The sequence below is a fragment of the Arachis duranensis genome, chromosome 2, assembly GCF_000817695.3.
Source record: "Arachis duranensis cultivar V14167 chromosome 2, aradu.V14167.gnm2.J7QH, whole genome shotgun sequence".
In the NCBI taxonomy this organism is placed as follows: domain Eukaryota; kingdom Viridiplantae; phylum Streptophyta; class Magnoliopsida; order Fabales; family Fabaceae; genus Arachis; species Arachis duranensis.
Genome location: NC_029773.3, coordinates 93,381,890 through 93,408,054, shown reverse-complemented (window position 1 = coordinate 93,408,054; position 26,165 = coordinate 93,381,890). Strand labels below are relative to the sequence as shown.

Below are 26,165 nucleotides of genomic sequence, written 5' to 3'. Positions count from 1 at the left end.
GTGTGTTATAATCTTTTAACTAATTGTCTTTTAACTTTGCTACGAATCATTATTAGTAGCGAGTTTCAATGGGAATTGTCAAATGCCTCTTTGATGCCGGAGATGACAATTCAGCCAATTTCAGACTATTAATTTCGAGAATAAAGGAAAGACCAAAAGAATATGTCAAATGTTAATGGAAGTGTATTAAGAAAACTATTGCTTTCTTCAGTTATTAGAATTAAAAAATCACAAATTATTGCCTTAAAAGAACACTATTAGAAGAAGCAAAAGAATATATATGGACCAACTCATTCTCCAGATTTTCCTGATTATTATACTTGTGTAAAAACTTGGTATACTAACATAACATGTTATATATATAAGATTAGGTGAAAAACTCAGATAAAGTCGACTTCATGTCAAGTTGATATATGTCAAGTTGATATCTGAGAGCCGTTAGATAAAAATTTAGTCAAATCAATCAAATTATCTAATGGCTCTCAGGTATCAACTTTACGTGAAGTCGACTATATCTGAGTTTCACTATAAGATTAACCAACTTTTATGTTGTTTTATTGACAAACGCCACAAAAAAGAAAATAATAAAACAAAAAGTATATTTATTAGAAGTTTAAAACTTAGAAGTATAACGGAAAAAACTGCAAATAACTAATAAATATATTTGATTGTAATTGTGCTGCGTAAGAATCAATCCATCAAACAGAGTGTGTGTCGCCGTCAACTATGGCTTCTTCTTGCATTCACCTCCTCAAACGAACCCTCCGAAGCGCCCACCTCCCATCAAACCCTACCACCCCCGTCGCCAGATTCTTCTCCTTCGCTTCTTCCACTCCGATCCGCGCCACTCTCTTCCCCGGCGACGGTATTGGCCCCGAGATCGCCGAATCCGTCAAAAAGGTTTTTCCTTCACCTTCTATTCTCTTCGATACGCCATTTATTTATTTTCAATTTTTCTTTTGCTTATTTGATTTTCTTTTTGGCATCGGTGCATGGTTTGAGTAAAGATCTCTCCTTTTTTACTACTGATTGTTTACCTCTTGTGATTAATATTTTCAGCTGAATTTTCCTGTTTTACGTAACATAAATTTATGAAAGTAAAATTAAGATGATTCGTAAGATATGCTCTTTAATTCCGTAACTTTGATTTGATTTATGTAAATTTAGATTTACGGTTCACTACGTCATGCTCATGCAAGTATATATTTATTTCGTTACTTAATGTTTTTGAAAGCATAATTTGCGTATGGAAATGAAGTAATGGAACTATGCTTATGTGTTTGATACTATGCGTATGTGTTTTTACTCATTTCCAGAGTTATAGTTAACATGTCATAACTTTTCGTTGGAGTTAAACGGATCCTTTATTAACAATCCCAACTCTCAAGTTTCGTATGCTGCAAAAATATGACTCTTGTAGTATGGTATATTAATAGAAAGAGACTTGTGTTGAATCAATGTAATGCTTTGTAAACTCTTACAGTTTCAATGATTAGATATTCAAGGAAGCTGAGGTGCCCATAGAATGGGAAGAGCACTATGTGGGAACTGAAATTGATCCGAGAACCCAGAGCTTTCTGACATGGGAAAGTTTGGAATCAGTTCGGCAAAATCGGGTTGGCTTGAAAGGGCCAATGGCCACCCCTATTGGAAAAGGGCATCGTTCATTGAACCTTACACTAAGAAAAGAACTGAATTTGTATGCAAATGTTCGACCCTGCTACAGCCTGCCTGGCTACAAAACTCGGTATGATAATGTAAACCTTATCACCATCCGTGAAAATACTGAAGGAGAGTATAGCGGTCTTGAGCATCAGGCAAGTTTCACACTTTCACAAATTTTGATGTTGGATGCTATGAACCAAGTTCTGATTAATATATCTTTTAGTTTTTTTGTGTAACAGGTTGTGAGAGGTGTAGTAGAAAGTCTCAAAATTATTACACGCCAAGCAAGTTTAAGGGTGGCTGAGTATGCTTTTCACTATGCCAAGGTACATGGAAGAGAGAGAGTGTCTGCTATTCACAAGGCCAACATTATGCAGAAGACTGATGGTCTTTTCCTCAAGGTCCAACAATACATACAAATACCTATAAGTGTTAATCTCAAGATTTATTTGTGATCCCTACCTAACAGTGACCTTGTATTTGGAAACTTGTTCTAGTGCTGTCGTGAGGTTGCGGAGAAGTATCCTGAGATAAAATATGAGGAAGTTGTCATTGACAATTGCTGCATGATGGTATATCTGTGAACTTGGATGTAGGATACCACTGTATATGGAAATTCTTTTAGTATTATAAAGGGAATGACATATGTTCTATTTTACCATCTACAGCTTGTGAAGAATCCTGCTCTTTTTGATGTATTGGTGATGCCTAACCTTTATGGTGATATTATCAGTGACCTTTGTGCTGGCTTGGTTGGGGGATTGGGCTTGACACCAAGGTATAACTTTTTGCAGTTTAGTCAACAAAATCAAGAAGTTACAATCTTATCATCTGACCTTATTTTATGCCTTTTTCAGCTGCAACATTGGTGAAGGAGGTATTGCACTTGCTGAGGCTGTACATGGTTCAGCACCTGATATTGCTGGAAAGGTAAGGTTGTGTAGAAATGAAACTTGGCTTGGCTTATGAGAGTAAGGTTGCATAGATATGAAACTTGACACAGGGTGGCAGGCAGGGTCACCCTCATTTGAGGGTTATATAATATATACTGTTGCTTGCTTATATTTTCCTTTGGATTTGTGCAGAATTTGGCAAATCCAACTGCTTTACTGCTAAGTGGTGTTTCAATGTTGCGCCATTTGGATCTCCATGACAAAGCGGATCAAATTCAAAATGCCATCCTCACCACAATTGCAGAAGGGAAGTACAGAACCGCTGATCTTGGTGGCAAAGCAAAGACAACTGAGTTCACCAATGCAATTATTGATCATCTCTAAATTATGCTTTTGAGTCAGCAAGTAATTGCTGACAATGATTTTGTTTTCTGTTAATGACTTAATGTTCATCCCCCCTCCCCTTCTCTTTTCCAGAGGAATAGGACCTCAGCATAATGGAAAACTCATCTAAATGTGTGACCTTGAAACCAAAGACATGGAGTGAGCAGCCTCCATGCAGTCTTATGGCCTTTGACAGGGGACAAGTCTCTAACACTTCTAACATGCACTTTGATTGAAAACCTTCCTTACTCCATTCTAGTATTCTTGTTAATGATCTAGCTAAATAAAAGTACCATACAATGTTTCGTTCATTCATAGTCGTCAATTTTCTTGTCTGTGCCGGTTATTTGCTTAGTAACTTATTCGAAATTTGCTTGATTCAATCACTACTATCTATATATACACTTTGTATTTTATTTCTTATTGGTTCAGGATATATACACGTTGTCTAAATCATGATTTGAAGATATCAAATTTGGGAAACAAACACACAAGTTTTTGTTCCTGTTGGAAGTACATAGATCATTATTCATTGGTCATTGGCTAGGTAATTAAGGTCAGACAATACCATTCATCCAATTAGCCTCCAACAACCACGTAGTGTCAAGGGTTTATTGGAATTTTGCTAGTGCTTGTCAAATATGATGACATTAATAAACTACAGATGGAAGCAATGTTATGGTCTATGGATCGGGGACCAATAATATCCTAATCTAATGAAGCGAAGCTCCAATACAAACCATATAAGGTTTTGGTAAAGGGCAAAATTGGAAACATGCAGCGCAAAAGTAAACAAATTTTGTCTCCATCAAGTATCCAAAGTATCATCGAATATAAATCAATATTAGCTATCTAAGTTGATATAACAAAAGGGAAAAAAACACACGGTTGTTGGAGAAGATTATATCTAGAAGAAAAATATTTCCTATGCTTAGTTTGTTTTGTGTAAATAAATTGATATATACTACTTTACTAATAGATAATTACAGTGTAACTTTCACATTTTATCAACAATAAAATAGAGGGCTGTTAATTCTTTCTTTTTTTGTCTAAGCTTGGTGACACTATATTCCTTGCCCGGAAAAAAAATGTCTGGGGTTGGTGTGGATTTTTCACTATCAATCAATGTTATATATAATAATAATTTGACTTTTATTTTCTTAATAATAAATTATACATATAAAAGTATTATGTGTATATTTAAAATCCATTATTATTTATTTATGTATATATATATGTTTTTGTATATATTTATATTTAAAATATATTTTATTTAAATAACTAGTTTTATAGATGATTTTCGTATATAAGGAGATAGTCAATATAATAATTTTTTAAATTATTTCAAAATAGAAAAATGGTGACCGACAAGTTAGGGTAGCTTTGTGGAATTGTGGTATGGCCGTATGGCAACGAATGCCAAACATTTATGGAGTTGGAGCTGAAATGGGACCCACCTGGGTTGGTGGATTCTCAGATCTCACCAGTTACTGCCTATTGGTGAAACAGGGTAGTTGAAAGCGCACACACTGCATTCAATTACAAAAAACACCCCCATTAGCAATTGGTGAAGGGTATATTATCTAACCAACCTATGTATACATATCATATCTTATTCACTTAATGATGTAAGAAAAAAGATTTTAAATGAAATGGATGAAGGTAAATTATTTATTTAATAAGTAAAGTATTTTTCATAAATGTGAATAATAGAATTAATTAATAAGTAAATAACAGAAAAGAATCTGAAAGCGCCTATAAAGCGTGAGCTAGATCTGCATCTCACTCTCTAACTCACTCACTCCTTTCATTTCATTGCTTTCTCTCACTGCGTTTCGATTCAATGGCGTCTCAGTCGTGCGATGGCATTCTCCTCGGAATGGGAAATCCTCTCCTCGACATCTCCGCCGTCGTCGACGACGAGTTCTTGCAGAAGTAAGCATAATCTCCTCTTCCTTCTCTCTCTTTCTTTCTGCGTATCTTATCAAGTGTAGCTCTGAGCTTAGAAGTAGTAATTATAGAGTGATGACGAAAAGTATAGTAGAGTTTTTTGTTTCCGAATGATCGATTCGTAAGTCGTTGTTGAGAAGATTCAGATCTCGCGGTTTTGTGTGTTTGGCGCAGGTATGATATAAAGTTGAACAATGCTATTTTGGCAGAGGACAAGCACAAATCCATGTAAGACTACTATACACAGTTACTACTTTCCAACAATATGCTTTACTAATTGCTACTTCGTTTTCATTTATGCCTGAAATCAATCTCTTCAAAAACATGCTAATTTTTGTTCCATTTCTCTGCCTTCTTTTATTATTATCTTTAGTTTTAGATATAGAACAATTACTTCTCTGTTACTTGCTAAATGGCTAAGCTCGTTAGCTTTTTTTAAAAGCAAACCGGGAGCTGAAAACCGAGTTGTTTTCATTTTAAAATGAAAGGGAAGGGAGTTCATTTCATTTCAAACAATAATGATGACTATGAATTGCATTCATTTCAAGGAACTGGAATCAATAAGCTGTTAACTTCTGATTTTGGCTGCTGCATTTATTATCCACTGCTTCTTTTCTGGCAATCCTGTTTTCTATGTATATAATAAATTTTATTATTAAGGTGAATCTCACGTTTTAGGTGTGTTAGATACTCTGTTTCTTCTGATAAGTATCGTTAAATACTCATTGTTGGAATTTCTCTTTTAAGCTATGAACTTGACGTAGTAATTAGAATTGGACATTCAACTTACATTTATAGAAGAATTATCATTAGGTGTTAATGTCACTACCCAAGCTCTTTTGTTTTTTGTTTTGTAAGTTGCTACGCTTTGGTTTTAGGCAATTTAGTAAGTGGACAAGATTTTTTTTTTTAAAATTAATATGACTAAACCATCATTTCAGGTATGACGAAATGACCAACAAATTTAATGTGGAGTTTATTGCTGGAGGTAATACATCAGATCTAGCTTATTGCTTTACTATTAATTTGTAATATCATGATTCACGAACATGCTGGCTAAAGAAGGAGAAAGGAAAGAACAGAAAAAGCGGATGTCAATATTTCATAATAATGATTCTATGATTTTCTTGTTGGCTGGCAGGTGCTACTCAGAATTCAATCAAGGTTGCTCAGGTCTGTACTTTATCTTTATTGTTAGTAAATCCCAATATTGAATTGTTGTGATCAAAATAACTCACCCTGTATTGCTGCTTACAGTGGATGCTTCAAAAACCTGGTGCAACAAGTTATATGGGTTGCATAGGAAAGGACAAGTATGGGGAGGAGATGAAGAAGAACTCAACAGCTGCTGGTGTAAATGTAAGTATAATCTTGTTATTCATCTTCTCCTTTCCTTGCCATTTGTTTCTCTGCACTGATAAACATAAAAATCGATTCTGAAATCAACTTGTTCATTAAATGATCAGGTTCACTATTATGAAGACGAAAATACACCTACAGGAACTTGTGCTGTTTGTGTAGTTGGTGGTGAAAGGTTTGGCAGTCAGATTTTCCTTAAGTTCTTTCTTGTTTTAGTTTTGGCATAACCCAAACTGTTTATGTTTGATTATTGTTCTCATTATCTATTTTTATTTTCTGCTTTCTTATTTTTAAGATTCCATGAAGAAAATAGTAACAATAGAAAATGAAAACAGGAAACAAGGTTTTCGTGTTTTCATTTTTTTCTTCTCAAAGTTATCAAAACAAATGAAAAGAAACGAACAGAAAATGCCACTCAGGAATCAAAGAGTTATACACTTTATGCTGTTTTTGAAAGACAATTATCTGAAGCTTTCTATTGATTGCTTCTAAATATAGGTCACTTGTTGCCAACTTAGCAGCTGCTAATTGCTACAAGTCTGAGCATTTGAAAAGACCAGAAAATTGGGCATTAGGTACCCAGTTTATTTGTTTGGACCCCTTTATGTCTCTATATCTGAATAGTCCTGAGACTGACATTTGTTATTGTTCATGTTTTGTATGTAAACAGTTGAAAAAGCCAAGTATTACTACATTGCTGGCTTTTTCCTAACTGTATCTCCAGATTCCATTCAATTAGTTGCTGAACATGCTGCTGCAAATAACAAGGTATGATACGGATAGAATGTGGTATTTCCTTTTGATTAATGATATAAGCCTCTGAATGTTGTGCTTAAAACTTCTAATTCAAAAATTTCACTTGCCATAGCATGAATTGTAATTTACACCATATCTAAGGACCACCGAATAGATGAGTGAGATTTTATATTGGGAGGATTCTTTTGTGCACTAGTTAGGAGAATTTATCATTGATCATTCTTTTTACTACCATTTTTTTGTTGTTGTATGCAGGTCTTCACCATGAACCTTTCAGCCCCCTTTATCTGTGAGTTCTTCAGGGATCCACAGGAGAAAGCCCTGCCGTAAGGATCTTATCTAAATGTAACTGAATTGAATCTTACAAATTGATATTAAGAAGTCTCATTTTGGGGATACAGGTATGTGGACATTGTTTTTGGAAATGAGACGGAAGCGAGAACATTTTCCAAAGTTCATGGCTGGGAGGTAATTTTGACTTGTCCGAGCTCAAGAATATTGCAATTTTGGTTTTAAATTTATCTTCATATTTTGACTACTCTTCTCTTTACCAGACTGACAATGTTGAGGAGATAGCTAAAAAGATTTGTGAGTGGCCAAAGGTAACAGCAAGAAAAAGAATAGCCGTTATCACACAAGGTGCAGACCCTGTGTGTGTTGCTGAGGATGGGAAGGTGCAACTGTTCCCTGTGATCCTATTGCCCAAGGAGAAACTCGTTGACACTAATGGAGCAGGTATATCCCTTTTGCTTTTAGTAGATGAATATAGAACAAAGTCATATGTGCAACTGAATTTTTAACACTAAAAGAAATTGAGTTTGGTTTTGGTATACTTCAACCGATAATCAAGCATATGTGACATTGAATGCTTAGAATTTTAATAGGCATTTGATAAAGTGATCTACTCCTGGTCATAAAATGTGTGTTGTCCATGGTTTATCAACATGATTATATGATGATACGTTTTCAATTATTTTTAATGTGGTTGTAGGAGATGCATTTGTTGGAGGATTCCTTTCACAATTGGTTCAGGAGAAGCCAATCTCAGAATGTGTAAGAGCTGGTTGCTATGCAGCAAATGTGATCATCCAAAGGTCCGGCTGCACATACCCAGAGAAGCCCGATTTTCAATGATTCTGTTGCCGCCATCAAGTTTTGATTATTTTGAGGATTTTATTACAATTCGATTATGGTACTCTTAACTGGTATGGGATTTTTTAATCCCCCAGCAAAGGGAAAATACGTGAAGTTCAACAGGGAGACATTATATTGATATATTTGAGTCCTCATTATTGTTGTCATGTCCTTTTTGGGTTGGTTACATGTTATCTGTTAGATACGTAACAAGGTGTTTGCACTTAATAATTGTGATTGCTTACAAGGAACCGTCGCAACTTCGCCTATGATCTTGGGAGAAGTTTCGTAGGTGCCTTGAATTTTCGGGACTCGACCACTTTGGTTCATGTCTTCATGATTATATGTATTCAATGATATAATATTTTCTATGGATATTCTGTTCTTGCATTTTAGATACGAATTTTCAAGTAAAAGAAAAAAGGGAGGAAATAAACACTGCCTTTAGTTGTAGATTTACAATTGGTCTAGCCTTTTGCCGTGGCTTAAATGGTAAGGAAGGATTTAACCGAACGATAGTTAAAAATTGACAGTAATTAAAGGAAAACAAGACAATCTTACATGGGGAAAAATCTACGAGCATTATATTATACGTCCAAAATTTTCACAGGTAGCATAGACAAAGGCACTTTGAAGTTAACTTATTTCTAAAGCAAGGATGTTAAATATCACGTTCAGTATCATTTTCCTTGAAAGCTTTACGCTCAATCTTTCACCCAAGAGAACCCTGTTTATATCTTTTTTTTTTAAATTTGTCGCGGATCTAAACTCCGTTTAAAAATTTGTTATTGGTCAATGAGTTATTACATGCACATATACTTTTTTAAACGGATGAATGAGTTTATTATCCGACCATCTCAAGTTGGTTCTTAAACTGTATCTAAATCTACTTTCTAAAACACTTTTTAAGAATATATGTTAAATATCTAGTTATTTTTGCTATATTTTATTTTTTTTCTTATTTATCGTTCATATAGATCAAAATTATTTTTGTTAGTTTAGTGGTTTATCGTTTACCCATAATCTAATTAATACTTAAGGCCTCTTTCCTATAATGGTTTCTTTTGTGAGAAAGAACTATCCTACTTTTCCCATTGAAAACACGAACTACATACCGTGGACCAAGTTTTTCTATCGATAACTTTTCTGAATGGTGACAATGCCTTGTCAATTTGCCTCCATTATTATGCTCTTTTCTCTCATCGCATTATGAATTTATAATTTTCATTATTCATTGCTGAAAGCATCACTCACTAAATTTTTCAGCTTCAAAATGCTACCACTAAACACAAACAGCTAGGCGCATTGACCAGAACCGGGAAAGAAAAAGAGCTTAAATGACTAACTATGCATATACCCTAGCATACAAAGCACAGGTTCAATAGAATAAACCCTTTAAAAAAAAACATAGAATAACCATTATATTAAGTGCATGGTGAAAAGGAAACATGGTAAAGAGATGAAGTTCTTTTTGATAGATAATTAAAATTTAAATATTAATTAATGAATAAGATTATATTAGATTTTTTAATTTTGATAAGTATAACTATTTTTGAAATGTTTTACCTTAATTATTTTTAAAAAATATTTTTATTTTTCAAAAGCTGCCTACAATCACAAATACATTATTTTTTTATTTACCAAACTCAAAATTGTTTAAAAGTACAAACATCTCTGTAAAAAATGTTGCCAAGCCAAACCCGATTCAAAAATATTATGAATACAAGATTTTCACTCTTTAATAATTGATGAATATAATAGATGGTGTATGCTATGGTGTCTATATACACTTGCCTAACTTACTAAAAAGAGATAAAAATTAATATTTAAATTAAAAAATATAAAAATAAATAATTTTTTAATATTTAAAACTTACTACAAAAAACAACTTCAACAATTTCGGCACTAAAGTTAAAGACATAGAAGAATTGGCCATAATGGATATGGTAAATGATCCAATGATGATAGAAATTAGTCAATTACTGCTACTAAATTTATTAATCAAACAATCGAAATTCCCCGGCCCATTATTAACACATAATTTGTCATATTCTTCCCACTAATGTAATTGAGATCGTCACTTATTTATACATAATAAATTATTTTCCTAGAATTTATTAGATTGAAGAGATATATGTATACAAAAATTATATATGTTCATATAAGACTACTACTCTCAGAGATAAAGACAGAAACACACACGATCATTCTGTGGAGAACTTGCACAGCGAAGAACACTGAGGAAGATGTGTTCATCACAAGGAATGCATAGTTTGGAATCGGCAATGAAATCATACTCTTCTTGAGCTTGATCCAACAAGGCCCTAAAGAGTGGATGGTGAAGCAATGCAACTTTGATCACAAATCTCTTGTGTTCTTCTCCAACATACACTACCAAGTGACCCTTTGGAACATCATTTGGAATGGAGCATCTCTTATCCAATGAATTAGAAGATGAAGGCCACAAGTTAGTGTATTTTTTAAGGTAACATTGGTCGCAAGAATCAGACACAGTAGTACAAGGTATCACTTTGCTTCCCATTTTCTTGCACTTGTTAAGGCACCCTCTAAGAAACCTTGTCTTCATAGTTCTTAGAATTTTAACTACTTGTTGATGAATGATATATAGATATTAAATATAGAAAGAGAGAGAGAGAGAGAGATCATATAAGAACAGAGGAAAAGATTCAAAAGAAGTGCAATGAGTATTACTTGGAGAGAGTGAGAGAAGCTACAAAGGTTTATATAATTGTGGCATTGGCATGTGATGAAGTGGAAAAACCAATGCAATGAAGAGCATTAATGTTTGACATGATTGGAAGCCTATGCTATTGATAATATAAATATATTATTTGTTATTATTTTTTTTAATTAAATAAATAAATGTGTGCCAGTTACATATATTATGGTATACTATATAGTTGCTGACCCATGTTCATCAATTTTAAAGCTACTTTTTATATAGATATAGAAAATTGAATATTTTGATTATACGAAAATGTACGATCATGCATGCTGCCAATGATTATTTTAGGGAGGTACAGGTACATATATATAAAAATGTATACATCAATGTTATCATCATCATCATTACCATCATCATCATCATGTATGTATAACTGATTAACACCCCTGCCTCCTAGGATTGGAAGAAGTGAAGGATTCAGTGCTTTCTATCTGCAATTCTTGAAAGGGTATGGAGCTTATGATTCACTATCCCTCTCACAATGCTGAGACCCCACAACATGAAGGAGAAGAAAAAATAAAAATAAAGATAAGATATGAAAGAGAGAGTAGAGGAATGGGATAAGTGTCTTGGGCTAAGTGCAAAATCCACTTGGGATGGCTAATTTTTATTTTATGACACATGTTGGAACTTTATTCAGATTCGTGTTTCATAGGGTGGCTTCAACTTTCCTTTTTGAGTCGTAATTCTTGAAAATTTTTCGTACTGCTAAGTGCAAAAAAGTCGGTGATATAATATTGCTTTTAATTGCCACAATGCTGTAAAGATTTGGATTAATACTTAATAGTATAGTGTTATATATAGTGGATTATGCATGGTGGCTGGCTGGCTGCGGATGTTAATGGAGATGATTGAAAAACACAAGGGTCAAAATTTCGTTACTAGAATTTTTAATTGCATGTTGATATTGATATTAGCATTTTTAGCTCTAAATAATTGGTAGATGGATGATGCGCATTTCTTTAACTTAAAAAAGATAAGGAGATTCGAACCCGCGATTTCTTAATTGAACATGGAGAGACTATATCATTTGAGTTATAATTCATTAGCTAATTCTAATGAATCTTAATTGAAACAACAATTCTTACGAAAAATGGAGCTACATGGTTTATGAATCACGTTTTAGATTTATACAATGCATCAAGACCACGGAAAAAAACAAAGAAAAAGATTTGTATATTGCATTATTAATTAACTAACTGTAAGTAGTGTTAGTGTCTTTGTCAATCTCAGTATTGGATGCTTCTATGCATGGATTGAGATGTGAATTTATTATTCTCAATCTGGATAGATTATAGTCGGAGTTTGCCATATAGCGTTATTTATTTATTTATTTATTATATTCTAAGGACCAAATAAATATTGGTACTAGTATGAGTATCCGTACAAAATATTAAAACTTTAAAAGTGTCAGCTGGTATGTATGTTCTGCAGATGAATCTAGGATAAGTTTGAGTTTTCATTAGCTTTGTAGTTCCAAGGAATTCAGGAAATGGGCATATGCATGGCAAAGGGGTGGATACGAAAATATGCTTCTTGTGAGCACAACACACGAGATTCAATGGACATTATGGATCGGATCGGATTCTTTACATTTTCCCTCAAAAGTGAAAACTACATTTAACTTTGACCCAAAATGTAGATTGGACTTTGATTTTATTTTCTATGATCTATGATATGTCTTGATTTGTTGTTATGCATTCATTATTCACCTCTTCAAAAATAGAACAGTATCATATTTTAGTTTATAAAATATTAAACCATTGCAATTTATTAGCATATCTAATAAGAGTTAGGGTATGGTTGTAAAGGTGGTCTATTATCTCCAATTTTTTAGGTTGAATATATATATATATATATTTGAGTAAATACCAATTCGGTCTTTATCTATTTTCATGAAGGACAAAACGATTCCTGTCCAAAAAAAAGGGGACACTTCGATTATCAACTTTTTTATTTTGGGACAATACGATCCATCTGTTAAAAATTTCATTAAATAATAACAAAATTCAGTTTTGTGGGAGTTTTATTTGTATTTTAACATAAAATTCTTTTTAACAATATAACTAATTACTATTACTATTATCACTACTTTTTTTATTCTCATTATTATCATTCCTACCTCTATTATTTTTATTACTTTATCATCATCATTATCTCCTCTACCGTCATCATCACCAATACCAATATTATCAAAATTAAAGTTCTCTTCTTTCATTTCTTATTCGATTTTACTTTTTTTTTTCCTTTAAAAGGTATTTGTACTACAATCACTTTTTTGTTGCGACATCATTTTCATCAATGGTTTTTCTTCACTTAACCACAATTGGTGAGGAAATTTTTCAAAAACAAACTTATTAATAGTTTGTGGAGATTTAAAACCCCATAAAATACAAATAAAATTCCCACAAAACTAATTTTTATTATTATGTAATGAATTTTTTAACAGAGGGTGTCCAAAAATAAAAAATGTTGACGGTAGAAGTGTTCTTTGTTTTTGGATAGGAATTGCTTTATCTTTTGTAAAAATGGATAAGGACCGAGTTGAATATTTATTCTATAATTTTTTATAATATTTTTTAGTCTGGTAGGCCAATGATTATTTTATCGTGAATTTAACCTCTATTTAAGGATTTGTTATTTGTTATTGGAAAAAAAAATTTTACATATATAAAATGTAATTCAAATTCCCAATATTTATTTAAACGTATTAATAAGTTGACCAGTGAATCAACTTAAAATATAATTGTTAAAGTGGAAAATATGAATCATTAATATAGAGTGAAAGAGAGTAGTTGTGGGAATGGGGAGACAATATAAGAGATTTCCCTTTTTGGATGCAGAAGGGTCAGAGAGATGATTGAGATCCAGCACATTGATACATCCCCTTTAAGACACATGTGGCCATTGCTAGGTTGGTTCAAATTACAATAATTAATACCAACTTCAGTTTCACGCATCATCTATCTTCTTCTGCAGTAATAAACTGCCATCAACACTATTCTTCTTCTTCTTCTAGATAAGACACAAAACTAGAGTTATATATTAAAATCATTTTTAAAACGGAAGCACTTCATTGGATGAACAATGCACTTCTCAATAATATATTCCATATTATTTTGAAATGCCATCAAGGTTGTTCTGCATCCTTTGCTGTCCAAATTCCCCATAACAATTAAGATACTTGTAATTTATGTCACATGCAAGGCACCATGCCAAACTACGCGGAATATTGATTCAAAAACAATCTATGCACTTTTTTTTTTCCTTTTACAGTACCCGGGAAAAAAAGGAATTTAAAACTACAAGAACAGTAAGAAGGAAAAAGATAAGAATGATGATGGAATTGTACACTATAGGACAAGTGATGATAAGGTCCATGATGATTAGGGTCATTGTAGAAATGGTGCACATGAGGGTTGGGCCACGAACTAATGGGAAATGGATCCTCTCCAGTTTTTAACACTTTCTCTTAAACAAGAAATTCTTTTGGATTTGTTTGATTTTTATATAGACTTTCTTTCTTTTTTTATTTATTTTACGCTATTTCTTTTCACTTTTGAAATTCATCAAGAATTGAAATCTAGATTTTTTGGATATAAAACTTCGATGCCATGTCATGAACTATATCTAACGAGAGAGATTTATAGCTAGAGATGAACTGAATTCAAATCAAATGATGAGTCTATTCGTGTAAAAAATGATTGTGATTATGATTAGACAGCCTTTCCCTTTTGTTTCCATACCACGTGCATATATCTGTTCTATTGAGCTGTCATTTTGGATGACACTATCATTTGTGTTCCCATCTCCCATATCTCACAATCAACACCTCTCCATGCTTCCCTATAGGAAGCATACTTACTTACTCTTCATTCTTCTCTTTTGAGAACTTGCTTTGCACACAACAACGCCTCAAGTTTTAATCTCTCTCTCTCTCTCTCTCTCTCTCTCTCTCTCTCTCTCTCTCTAGCTAGCTTAACGTCTTTGCTGCTCTCTACAATTTCATGTGAAATCATTTGTAATATTCAACTAATGCAAACACATTTATGTAGTACTCTTATTTTGTTACTTAGCTAGTCGTGCCATCTCTGAATTTCTAAAGAATTGAATCCTCTCGTAACAGTAAAAAAAAGTGGAGAATAAAATGAAGGATAGGTTAATGATAAAGGGGAGTAAAATTCCCTAGGTGTCAAAAGGAAAAAACAAGAGTGCAAACAACTCGATATTTTGTGTGTGAAAAGAAGATAAATGCTGCAAGATGAAGCTCATAACACCCTTCTCTCATCATGATGTCAAATGTTTTACATCTAAACTTGGTTTTAAAACATATCAGACATCATTTAAGAAATCATACTCTTGCAGGGATTAGGCATTAACCATGGCAAATTTATGTAGAGCGGAGCCAACTAATAATTCCTCAAGTTTACAACTAAAAAAATTTTCTATGCCTTTGTAAAAGACCAACAGAAACTACTAAATGTATATAGCTGTGCAAATGATATATCTAAATTTCAACAAGATTTTTTGTGACTATGGATTCACCTCTGTTACAGAGGGAGTTTCACTTGTAAGTACACTTCCTCCGTATATTTCTTTTGCTCTGGCCAATGGGAGGAGAATCTTTACTTTGACTAACTGAAGTAGAAGTACCAAGTTTGCTACCGCGAGAATTCTTTGAGCCGCCGCGTTGCCTTGGGTACGGGTGAATTTTAGCCAATTCACGCACACGGCATGCCACGTTAAATGGTAGGGGGCGTAAAGTATGATCATCATTTTGATCATCCTGCAACCACAAATGATTGTAATCATATATTGGCACCTCAATAGAACTAACTGAAATATTTGTAATACATCATCAAATTTTCTTAAAGGAAGAAATTTAACCTCTTTCTGGTCTATTGTGTTTGTCTGAATGGAACTGGCTCTTAAAAGATTACGCCACTTGTCCTGCAGAAATCACATTTAGAAAACTCTGGTTTGCAAAGAAGGAAGCAATTGAAATAGACAAGGCTTTGTGAAGTACCCTGAGATCTATGGGTGTTCGATAGCTTGAAGAAGAAAATGAAAACCTCTTTATATCCGTCCACCTACCAACTCCATATTCAGATATGCCATCAACCAACTTAATAACCTCAGAGAGAGTCCACATCCTCTGATGCTTTCTCCGATCTTTCTTTTTAGATCTTTTTGGTGTCAAACATTCATCCTCAGAGTCCAAGGAAAATGCCTCCTCATCATCAAGTTTCTACAAAAACAAATGCCTTGTTAAATGAAAAAGAATAATGTCCAGTAATAAAAGCAGATATAGAAATGAATAACATAATATTAGAATATAGAATTACGAGCAAACTAGAGGTGATTATTGATCTTGTAATTGAGAAATAGTGTACAATGAATCTAAGCCCCACTTGGAAACAAGCAAGACACGAGGGATGCACAATGAGAAAAATTCTTTTCAGATAAAACCCTACCTCTTTCTTTGGTCGGCCCCTGTGAGCTTTCAACTTTGGGATTGTCACATCACTAATTCCATTACTAGACTTCTCAACTCGAATCTTTCTCAATGCTTTAATTCTTATATGAAGTTCATCACATGATGAGGCACTTGAATGTTTTCTTTTTGTACCAGCAGTTGGTACCTTTTCCTTTGACCTTGAATTTGAAGTCTCTTCAATGTACCTAAGAGTAGGCTTTCGGAATCTCTTCTCTTTAAGTGCAGTAGGTTGACTCTTTTCAATTGAACCCGTTTCCCTTTTACAATATAATATACCACCAGCCAAATGATGATCATTATTCAACTGATGTAGATGCGGTATGTCGAGTGAAATGTTGTACAGGCAATCCTCATTTGCCGGTTGATGAGGATTGTTCCTGAAGGCACCACGTGATTGATAGGATACTACATCATCTAGAGGATTATTTTTGCATTCAGATTGTGCAATGGGTAGTTTTGTAGATTCTGATACCCAACCAACAATGCTGCTTCCACTCAATTCTGAAGAATGACTTTCTGAAGTTGAGTTTTGCAGAAGGGAACCTTCACAAGGACCAGGGCCAAGCACCTCAGCCTTGCTGTCAAATTCAAAATCTGTAGATTGGAAAGATAAAATTACAAAATACAATATTTGAAAAGGAAAAGCTTAACGAAAATAACAAGGCAAAGACTTGTTCTTTTCTTTTCTATTTGAATATCATATCATTATAAGATATTGTTACTTAATTATTTACCAAAAAAAACCTCCTCGCATGCACCAGAGAAAACATCAGTTCCTTCAAGGTCATCGATTTCAACATCATCCAAAAATCCATCAAGGACCTAAGAATATTAAGACAATGTTCATACTAACAAAATATGGGCATGGAAAATTTTTGAAATAAGAAAAGGGGAAAATATACTGTTCAACATTAGATGAGGCAACATACAAATATACCATGATAGCCTCAAATTTCAAATACTCAATCATCAAGCAGTTTAAGTTCAATATATTTGAACTACTAGTTTCAACATCACCTAGTAATAACTGTTAGTAGAGACAATTACCTCCATCTCCAAGTCATCCTTTCCATTGAAAGCTGCATGAATATCCAAACCACCTGATGAATGTACACACACTACTATCAGATTGAACATCACAAATAACTTGGGAAATTACAAATAAAGTCTGAAAGCAAATTCCCATTGTCCTAAAAAAATAATCACAATATCGATATAGAATTAATAATCAATTTTAAATCCAATTAAGATCCAAAGGAAACATTTTCAACATCAAAGCATTTCCTTCCGTCATTCTCATATAGATTACAATATACCATCTACTGAGACATGCTCATTTCTATTTTCTGCAAGAAAATGGTCAACTTCCATTGCTTCATCTTTAAGAGCAGGCACAGATGATTCATCCACCTGAACCTAAGGAAATGTGAAATAGAGAAATCATAAATCATATACCTTCAGAAATGCCACATTGCTGTTCACAGTTAATTCAAGAAGACCATTACAAAACAATGACATAAATTCAGATGAGTGTTCAATGTTCATACAAAAACACTATTCAAATCAGGCTTGCAAGTTGACTTGCACTAGTTCGCAGAGCAAATACAATTTACTCATAATTTTTTAAAGGAAAAAAAAAAAACGTGTTTGAATCGTTTCAACAAGTGAACAACAATCAAATTATATTATACCTAAGGTTTGTGCCTACTTCAACATTATTCAATTTAAGTTAACAGAGCATACATTTTTGTCAACACTCAATCCAGAGGTGTGCTTCAATTAGGGAAGAATGCGAAGAGCAGGATGAGTTAAACGATTTGCAATTATATATGCACAGAGAAATGACAATTTCAACCAATGTCCTTACCCTTTGGCATTTCATATTGGAACACTTCCGCAACTTTTCATCCTGATCCATCGCATATTCTACTGAATATTATACAATGTCAACATGCATCAGTTTAATCTTCTAACTCATTCATATTCAAAGACAAAATACATGTTTGTAGAAAACAAAAGCTAGCATTCGCCCTTAACATTACTACAATGTATACAGATATAATCAATTTGAATTGACTGCCCCTTTATCATTGTTTTTCTATCAGCATATCAACACAAAAATAAACACCATTGTAATTCAAAATCAGAGATTTCTTCAAAATTCAGAACAAACGGGAAGATAAAAGTGCTCCAAGCAAGTGAAAAGGAAAAAAAAAAAAAACGCATGCAAAAGTGCCACCAACACAGATTCCATTGATATCGGGGGAAAAATCATTGAAAAACCAAAATGATTGCTCATGCATAACACACAAGCCTCTAACTCAATTATACACAAATCAATCAAAAGCACAACACTATGCACAGCTACCATTTCCTATGCTCATTTTTTTATCCTCAGTAAAATTGAGCTAATTCAGAAAAATCGAAGTAGTGAAAATTACAAGGAAAAAAAATCCCCAATCTCTGATTTATTCAGCAAGTAAAGCAATCAACAGAGAAATAACCGATCTTAAAGCTCATACATAGAAATAAAAAATCAGCACCAGAATCAAATTGAGGTAGAAATCAAGATCTAACTAATGAATAGCAGAAAGTAGAGAAAATCCGTAGAAAGAGAGAAGAGAGAGATTAGAGAATGTTCGAAACCGAAAAATGCTGAAACCGCCAAAAAGCGACACGAAACGAAGGGATAGAATAGAACTGAAGCTGCCGTGTTTTTATTCGATGGAATCAATCGCTAGTTTTTCGTTTTCTTTTTCTTAATTATTACTAAAATTTAATTTAATCTGAAACATATACGAGAAAATAATTAATTAAATTGTTGATTCAAGTGCACAAGTGTTTTTAACTCCTTAACTATCAAATTTGCAAACTAAAAAACTTTTCACAGTAACCAAGTTCTGTTTGATAATTGTGGAGAGTGACACGTGTCAGATGTTGAGTGCATGAGGTCTTTTTCTCTCTTTCTCGTTCGCGGCGCTGTACTGTCAGAAAATCCATCGCCGCCACCACTTGCAAGTTGCAACATAACGACGTCGTTTTTCGCTTATTTTGCGCCTTCGCGTTTTTCTCGTGTCCATGTCTACTCACCACTCTTATCACCTACTACTTACTACATGCAACTCATTTTAATTTTGATAGAAACTTAGATATCTAATGTGCAGTTGGCTTTACCTAAAGTTAATAATAAAGAATTGTTAAATAAAAATTTAATCAAATTAATTAAATTATCTAACGGTTTTTAATTATCAACTTCATCTAAAATTAACTGTATTTAAATTTTTATCTTTAATTTTATAATTAATTAAAATTAAATTTTTACTTTTTAAGGAAAATACACACTTTGAAGTTTAAACCACAATAATAAGCACATTCTAGGGAGTGATAATTGGATTGAAGAGATAAAATAAAAGTATTAATTTCTAACTTTTTTTCCACTGACTAATTCTTGTCTATACAGGGAATGAAGGGCCTAAAATATGTAATGACAACAAGAGAATGCTAATTAGTAATTAGTGCTAATCACATATTCTACTAATAGTATTATAAACATGTTTAATATATGCATTAGGGATGATGGATGAGGACTACTTCCTTTGTGTGATCAAGAGACAACCAAAGGCGAGAATTCTGAAGAGTATTCCATAGAGAATGAGGATTACAAGGCACATAATCCACTCGTTCACATTATAGTCATTAGTCTTAAGTGAACTACAACGTGTAATTAGCCACACTCCTGTGTACCTTTCAGCATTTGCAACTACAAAGGCCTCTAATGCATAATTTGGGTAGCACAGTTTTGCTAGGATCTTCATCAGTGTTGTGTCTCTCTTTTGGCTTGCAATCAGAGTCATAACCACAGGAAATAGCACTGAACACTACATACAAGTAATCAAAACAAATTGAGATACTGAAAGAAAGAAAGAAAGTAAGAAAGATATTGATTCCTTCCATACCAGTTGTGCAGCAGAAGGAGCCAAGTAAATTGCTAATATATAAGCCATGCCAGTAGCACTGTAGACAAGGCAAAGCAGAATCACATAGTTACTTGCAAAGCTTGACCTTGGATTGCTAAAGAAATAGAACATGGATAGATACACCACAGGCTTGATTACTGTGTTGAAAAGATCAATTGTGTCTTTGGACATAAAATGAGCAAGACTACTAATCCCTGATGCACTTTCCCTCCAGTACTGTAATTTGTCAAGTGAAAATGATCTAAGAGCTGCAATCTTGCACAGTAGAGCTGCAACAATAACAACAACAACAATAACAATAAATATATGAATGAATTCATGTCCCTAGTCCCTTATTGTGTATGTTTGAAATGAACTTACACACAGCAATAACTGTGAATGTATATCCAAGGGAACCAAACGTTTCATCATTGGCTGTAGTTAGCATTCCTAAGATCGCACCAGCAACTAACAAAAGTAGATAATCAACTGCTTGAGATTTTCCTTCTCGTAGTTGCTGCTTACCAACCCTGCCAAGATAGTATCTATATTGTCGAAATACACCAGGTGTTCTTCTATTGGACAAATCCTTAACGATCAAAAAGTTTGAGTCTACATGATCTTTCTCTATCTCAACACTATCCCAATGATGCTCTGATTGCTCTTCACCACCACCTTCAGCTTCACCCTTGGATGAAGATTCAGGATCATGGTTTTCAGACATTACATGAAGCATATCAGGAGGAACATTGTAACCATTATGGAGCATCCACTTGATGGGAAGCTGCTGGTATGTGACACCGGAAGAAGGCTTCACAATACCTTCCAAAACATCAATGAAGTGGTCAGGGGGATTCACACGGTCAGGGACAGGGATTCCAATGCTAGCAAAGTATTCCTCAACTTTCTTCACTGGTCCATGATATGCAGTAAGCCCCCCTTTGGCTAGAAATATTATATCATCAAACATTCTGAACAATGTATAGCTTGGTTGGTGAAGTACCATGCATATGTTAACCCCTTCATGGGCTTCACGCCTAAGAGCTTTAAGAAGCAATGAGGATGAAGCACTATCAAGACCTGTTGTAGGTTCATCTAATATCAATAGTGAAGGCTCCATCACCATTTCTAATCCCACATTCACACGCTTCTTTTGTCCTCCTGATATTCCTCTCCTTTCCACTGTCCCAACAAGGGAATCTCTTATTGCTTGCAGTCCTAATGTCTCTATTACTCTCTCTATAATCAGAACCTTATCTGCTTTTGCCATGTCTGCTGACAACCTTCAATATCACAATCACAGTTAGTTACTAGTCCTAATGTTCAATCTACGTCTTAGATATATAACTATTCATGTACCTGCATCTTGCGCTAAAGCGAAGATTCTCCTCCACGGTCAAGTTACCATGGACAATATCATCTTGAGGCACAAAACCGATAATCTTTTGATAACAATGAATGGATTCATGTTTGCCATTGATAAGAATAGATCCAGTCATGGTGCAACCTCTAACTTTGCCAGCCAAAGCAGAAAGAAAAGTGGTCTTGCCAGCTCCAGAGGGTCCCATCACAGCTGACACTCTACAAGGCATCAGTTTACCTGTCACACACCTTAGAAGATGCTTCTTTTTCCCTCTCAAAGTTAGAGTCAAATCCTTGAATGAAACTTCAATGGCTGGCCTTGCTTTAATCTCTTCATCAACATTAGTAGCCATTGATATAACTCCAGAGAATGTTAAGTTATTGCTCTGTTCTTGTTCTTTCTCCTTCTCAATCTTCCCATAAGCATACCTTAGAATCTGGCTTTGTGTGTGCAGATTTTTACCCTTTGGTTGCTTGTTCTTCAGGTTCTTATCTCCAATGTTCAAGTGGAATCCTTCGCTGCTGTTCAAATCACTGTCAGCCGAGTTCATCATCTTTGTGAGGTTGCTTTCCTTTTTCTCAGAAGAGTTGTCCGAAGGTGGCAGAGGAGAAGCAGCAGCAGCAGGATTAGTAGTGTCCTGTTTCATGGATTTTCGGCGCGAAAAGGATCTTAATTGTTCTTGCAAACCTTTCTTCTTTGTAATGCTATCTTTGGCTGATCTCCATCTTTGTCTTGCTTGTGCAATCTCTTTCACATGCTTGGCAGCTCGCTCTCTAGAATCCGCCTTTCGCTTTTCTCTTGTTGCTAGAATTTGATCAGTACAGTTGTAAATGAAGATCAGCAGAGTACTCAGTGCAACCTATACACCAAACAATGATAATTGAGACTAAATTTTAAGATATATATGGTTAGATATTTCATATTTCATAATCTACTTAGTCCTTACAATAAGCAAAGCAGCATAAGCATGCATATTTGGGCTTTCTGTGTTTGCTTTACAGGAACTCAACATGGAGCATGCTGTAAAAGTGAACAATTCAAATTAATTTTATCTTCTCATTCAAAATACAAACTACATATACATTAAAGAATAAAAAAACTCACTATTTTGGCGAGTGGAACCCCTTCTGCAGTAATATCTGAAAATTGGAGAGGTAGGTAATAAGAAACAGTATTTCTCTATTAACAGACATGCTTATAAGAAGAATGATACAATATACATATAAGAGGAGATGAAAGAAAACAATACCCACGATCACAAGCCACTTTACGTGTTGTAGTTGGGCAATATGATCCTGGATCACAAAAGATATCACTGTTGTTCACAACTCCACTCCATACATCTGCACTTCCACATGCATGGTTTGGATCTCCTGCAGGTATCTGGTAGCTATATCTGCATAACAAACATTATAATAGTAATGAATACATATGAACCAAGTCTAATAATGAATGCTATTAATTACAACTTACGGTTCACATGTTGAAGTGGTTGTATTCAGTTTCCCAATTGGACAATAAGAGCCTAGTGGGCAAGCTACATGAAATGACAGCAACTAATTGATGATTAATAATAATTATTACTAATAATGTATGTAAAGTTAAGAAACATGGAGAGAAGCATAGCATCACATACTTACGTATCATGCAAGTCAAGCCTTGAGGGCAAAAGAAACCCTCACAACAAGGTTGACAATTATCAATTCTAGAAGGAATCTCAGGTAATTCCTTTTTGAGGTCAACAGTGCTTCCAACACTACATCCCCAACCAGGTTCACAACCAGCAACCCATGATGACAAATTGCAATTCTTGTTCGGTTTCACATAACTCTGAGATGTAGTTCCTGTTGTATCCATAAAACTCTGAAAATAGTACCTTATTTCAACTGAAGTGCATATTCTATCTCTGAAATCTCCTGATTCAGTAATCAAAATTAACCATGTTATTATCATTATTATTATTATTAAACATCCATCACTGATCAATACTTAATTCAACAACTCATACCTTTTTTCTTTACACAAGAATCCACAAAGTCTAACCTCCCCTTAAAATCAAAAGCTTCCTCCCAATCTTTTTTCCTGAAACATAGAAACAATAATGTAGTTAAGAAGAATCATAGAGGAAAAAGGAAGATATAGATACATATATATATATAACTCACATGTCCTTTATGCAGAAGCTTAAAGTTTTTCTAATGTCGCTAGTAAAAAGCGTTGCAAGACTCTGAAGTTCTTTATAGATTTCCTCAGCATAAAACGAGGTTACATATGGTTGATCCGCACATTGAATCCTAGTTGGTAGCAAACTCAATGATACAGAAAACAACACCAAGAAAACAAGAGTAGCTACCGAGGAGGAATAAGAACTACCATTATTATTCCTCATCCCATTCATTTCCACAACACACCAAACCAAATCAACAATATGACCATGCCATGTATGTATGTTATTACTCAGAACTTTGTCATTTAAGGTTGTAGGTTGTGTTAAGCAACCTTAACTCCGCTATATAACTCTTATGTTAAATCTTATCAGTAATAATCCAAATAGATGAATCGAATATTACTATAGAATTGTGATAATGAAGATGTATCGGATCGGAGGAGGTGGAATACGGTGATGATGATGTGAAAAGGAGTTTCATTTTTTGTGTTTGTGGGAAATGAAATGTGAGAAGGGAAGTGTGTCCTTGTTTTGGGATGAAGAAATGGAGGAGAGAAAATGGTGCCTAAATTGGAGGGACGTGCATGGATTTTTAATTTGCATGCAAATATTTCACTACTGGGATATTATTAAGGCCAATGCTACGGTGCTGAACAAAAAAATTTTCAGCAAGTGCGGAAGATGCGTGGCCTCTTAAAACGCTTGACGCCTGGCAGTGTGGTGTTAACACGCGCAGACAGGGACTCAGAAGGGACAGAAATTGTTGGGGAGTGAGTTAATCAGAGAGATTAGATTATAAGTTAATAAAGGTGAGTAATATGTTGGGTTTTTTGGTAATGCTGGAGGTTACATTTTTGGTAGCCAAAGATTATATGTAGTACTATTGATGAATATGAAAAAAGTTACGAGAAGTTTTAATTTGTTGGTTAAAATAGCTCTTATATGTAGGAATTGACAAAAAAAAATGTTTATAATTCCATACTAAAACAAGTATGTATTTTAAGAATATAAAATTATATGATAAGAATTTATTATCTATTATATTCTATTATGTTATATATTTTTAATTTTATAATCAAAATGTGTCATATGTTATTTTTTTATTATAATTAGAATTAAATTTTTCTCTCCAAAATTAAAGAATTATCCTCTCTTTCTTATTAATTTTACAACCAAAATATGTCATATGTCATTCCCTCATTATAATTGAAATTAAATCTTTCCTTCAAAATTAAAGAATGCGTCCCTCCTCTCTATACTAATTTTATAACTAAAATGTGCCATATGTCACTCTCTCATTGCAATTAAAACCAAATCTTTTCTTCTAAAATTAAAGCATTTTTCCCTCCTCCCTCTTCTTTTTTCCAGCTCTCTCATTCCTTCAACCACTCTATCTATTTTATATATCATTATTAATATTATTAATATTAATATCAATGACTAATTACTAATTTGACAATCAGAATATGCAACATGACATTCTTTAATTGCAATAAAATTAAAATTGAGAAATTGAAATTGAAATATACCTATATTATGTATCATATATTACTATCTAATTTAATAATCAAATGAGTCACATGACATTCTCTTATTAAAATTGAGAAAAAATATCTTTTTCTAAAATTAATAAACTCCATTTCTAAACTCTCTCCTCTACCTCTCTCTATTTTTCTATTTCTCTCTACCATTTCTATTCTATATATAATTTATATTTTATATTAGTAATTTGACAAATCAAAATATGTTATTCGATATTTTTTATTATAATTAAAATAAAATTTTTTCTTTCAAAATTAACAAACTCTCACTCTTCATCTTTATCTTTCTCTCTCTTTTCTCTCATTCTCTATTTTTTTTACCTTTCTGTTCTACAAAAAATAAAATTAACAAAATAATATAATTCAAATAAAAAATATTATTATTATATACATATTATTTTAATTTTTTATTTAGTTTTAAATTTTTACTATATTTTTATTTCTGTTCTTTCAAATATTTATTACATATAATTTGGAGAGAATACTAATGTTATAATTAAAAGTTAGAATCAAGATTCAATTGTTTTAAAAAAATTAATTTTGAGTTAATTTTATAACTATCAATATGATTTTTTTCATACTAATATCTAATTATATTTTTATATACATAAAGAAAAAAATATTATTTTTAAATAGCAAGCATAAAAATTAATTATTTCTATTTGTGCAACAGACTTAACACCTAATCAAATATAAAATTATACACATTAAAGTTTTTTAAATTTTAGATAACGAATGTTAAAATTAATTATTA

The 26,165-nt window shown here is 33.3% G+C and overlaps 5 protein-coding genes across 6 annotated transcripts; 2 read left to right on the top strand and 3 right to left on the bottom strand.

The window, feature by feature from the left end:
• The first annotated feature begins 647 nt into the window (after positions 1-647).
• LOC107476297 (isocitrate dehydrogenase [NAD] catalytic subunit 5, mitochondrial) lies at positions 648-3,253 on the top strand. 2 transcript variants are annotated; one of them, XM_016096098.3, is made up of 7 exons: positions 648-900; positions 1,497-1,817; positions 1,905-2,066; positions 2,163-2,237; positions 2,334-2,443; positions 2,523-2,595; positions 2,751-3,253. In XM_016096098.3, exons 1-7 carry the CDS (start codon positions 727-729, stop codon positions 2,940-2,942), a joined length of 1,107 nt encoding a protein of 368 aa, XP_015951584.1. In that variant the 5' UTR covers positions 648-726; the 3' UTR covers positions 2,943-3,253. The 2 variants fall into 2 exon arrangements, with proteins under 2 accessions (XP_015951584.1, XP_015951585.1); XM_016096099.3 differs by having other exon boundaries at positions 763-900; positions 1,484-1,817.
• A 1,458-nt stretch (positions 3,254-4,711) lies between these two features.
• On the top strand, positions 4,712-8,518 carry LOC107476296 (adenosine kinase 2). Its single transcript, XM_016096097.3, has 12 exons — positions 4,712-4,877; positions 5,067-5,120; positions 5,834-5,880; positions 6,034-6,065; positions 6,150-6,251; positions 6,359-6,426; positions 6,750-6,826; positions 6,922-7,019; positions 7,263-7,333; positions 7,409-7,475; positions 7,562-7,742; positions 7,999-8,518. Exons 1-12 carry the CDS (start codon positions 4,786-4,788, stop codon positions 8,139-8,141), a joined length of 1,032 nt encoding a protein of 343 aa, XP_015951583.1. The 5' UTR covers positions 4,712-4,785; the 3' UTR covers positions 8,142-8,518.
• Positions 8,519-10,204: 1,686 nt separating this feature from the next.
• LOC107476295 (auxin-responsive protein SAUR50-like) lies at positions 10,205-10,789 on the bottom strand. The gene has a single exon (XM_016096096.3). The coding sequence runs from the start codon at positions 10,726-10,728 to the stop codon at positions 10,318-10,320; it is 411 nt and encodes a 136-aa protein (XP_015951582.1). The 5' UTR covers positions 10,729-10,789; the 3' UTR covers positions 10,205-10,317.
• A 4,362-nt stretch (positions 10,790-15,151) lies between these two features.
• LOC107476294 (uncharacterized) lies at positions 15,152-18,969 on the bottom strand. Its single transcript, XM_016096095.3, has 8 exons — positions 18,252-18,969; positions 17,701-17,800; positions 17,432-17,484; positions 17,119-17,206; positions 16,362-16,978; positions 15,914-16,135; positions 15,775-15,837; positions 15,152-15,673 (listed from the first exon to the last, which is right to left on the bottom strand). Exons 1-8 carry the CDS (start codon positions 18,300-18,302, stop codon positions 15,452-15,454), a joined length of 1,416 nt encoding a protein of 471 aa, XP_015951581.1. The 5' UTR covers positions 18,303-18,969; the 3' UTR covers positions 15,152-15,451.
• A 1,002-nt stretch (positions 18,970-19,971) lies between these two features.
• LOC107476350 (putative white-brown complex homolog protein 30) lies at positions 19,972-24,101 on the bottom strand. The gene is made up of 11 exons (XM_016096149.3): positions 23,869-24,101; positions 23,712-23,785; positions 23,344-23,619; positions 23,177-23,240; positions 22,953-23,099; positions 22,808-22,842; positions 22,650-22,723; positions 21,700-22,562; positions 20,722-21,623; positions 20,341-20,630; positions 19,972-20,262 (listed from the first exon to the last, which is right to left on the bottom strand). The coding sequence occupies exons 1-11, from the start codon at positions 24,099-24,101 to the stop codon at positions 19,972-19,974; spliced, it is 3,249 nt and encodes a 1,082-aa protein (XP_015951635.1).
• Between the last annotated feature and the right edge of the window lie 2,064 nt (positions 24,102-26,165).

Excerpts from the sequence above, each read along its gene's own strand:
- LOC107476297 (XM_016096098.3), top strand. The coding sequence starts at position 727 with ATGGCTTCTTCTTGCATTCACCTCCTCAAACGAACCCTCCGAAGCGCC. Across the intron at positions 1,818-1,904 it reads ATAGCGGTCTTGAGCATCAG|GTTGTGAGAGGTGTAGTAGA; the intron begins GCAAGTTTCACA and ends TTTGTGTAACAG. Across the intron at positions 2,067-2,162 it reads CTGATGGTCTTTTCCTCAAG|TGCTGTCGTGAGGTTGCGGA; the intron begins GTCCAACAATAC and ends AACTTGTTCTAG.
- LOC107476294 (XM_016096095.3), bottom strand. The coding sequence starts at position 18,302 with ATGGATCAGGATGAAAAGTTGCGGAAGTGTTCCAATATGAAATGCCAA. Across the intron at positions 17,207-17,431 it reads AGGATGACTTGGAGATGGAG|GTCCTTGATGGATTTTTGGA; the intron begins GTAATTGTCTCT and ends TAATATTCTTAG. Across the intron at positions 16,136-16,361 it reads GGGGCCGACCAAAGAAAGAG|AAACTTGATGATGAGGAGGC; the intron begins GTAGGGTTTTAT and ends TTGTTTTTGTAG.
- LOC107476350 (XM_016096149.3), bottom strand. The coding sequence starts at position 24,101 with ATGAATGGGATGAGGAATAATAATGGTAGTTCTTATTCCTCCTCGGTA. Across the intron at positions 23,786-23,868 it reads AGCTTCTGCATAAAGGACAT|GAAAAAAGATTGGGAGGAAG; the intron begins GTGAGTTATATA and ends TCTATGTTTCAG. Across the intron at positions 22,563-22,649 it reads CTTATGCTGCTTTGCTTATT|GTTGCACTGAGTACTCTGCT; the intron begins GTAAGGACTAAG and ends TTTGGTGTATAG.
- LOC107476296 (XM_016096097.3), top strand. The coding sequence starts at position 4,786 with ATGGCGTCTCAGTCGTGCGATGGCATTCTCCTCGGAATGGGAAATCCT. Across the intron at positions 6,066-6,149 it reads ATTCAATCAAGGTTGCTCAG|TGGATGCTTCAAAAACCTGG; the intron begins GTCTGTACTTTA and ends TGCTGCTTACAG. Across the intron at positions 7,020-7,262 it reads ATGCTGCTGCAAATAACAAG|GTCTTCACCATGAACCTTTC; the intron begins GTATGATACGGA and ends TGTTGTATGCAG.
- LOC107476295 (XM_016096096.3), bottom strand. The coding sequence starts at position 10,728 with ATGAAGACAAGGTTTCTTAGAGGGTGCCTTAACAAGTGCAAGAAAATG.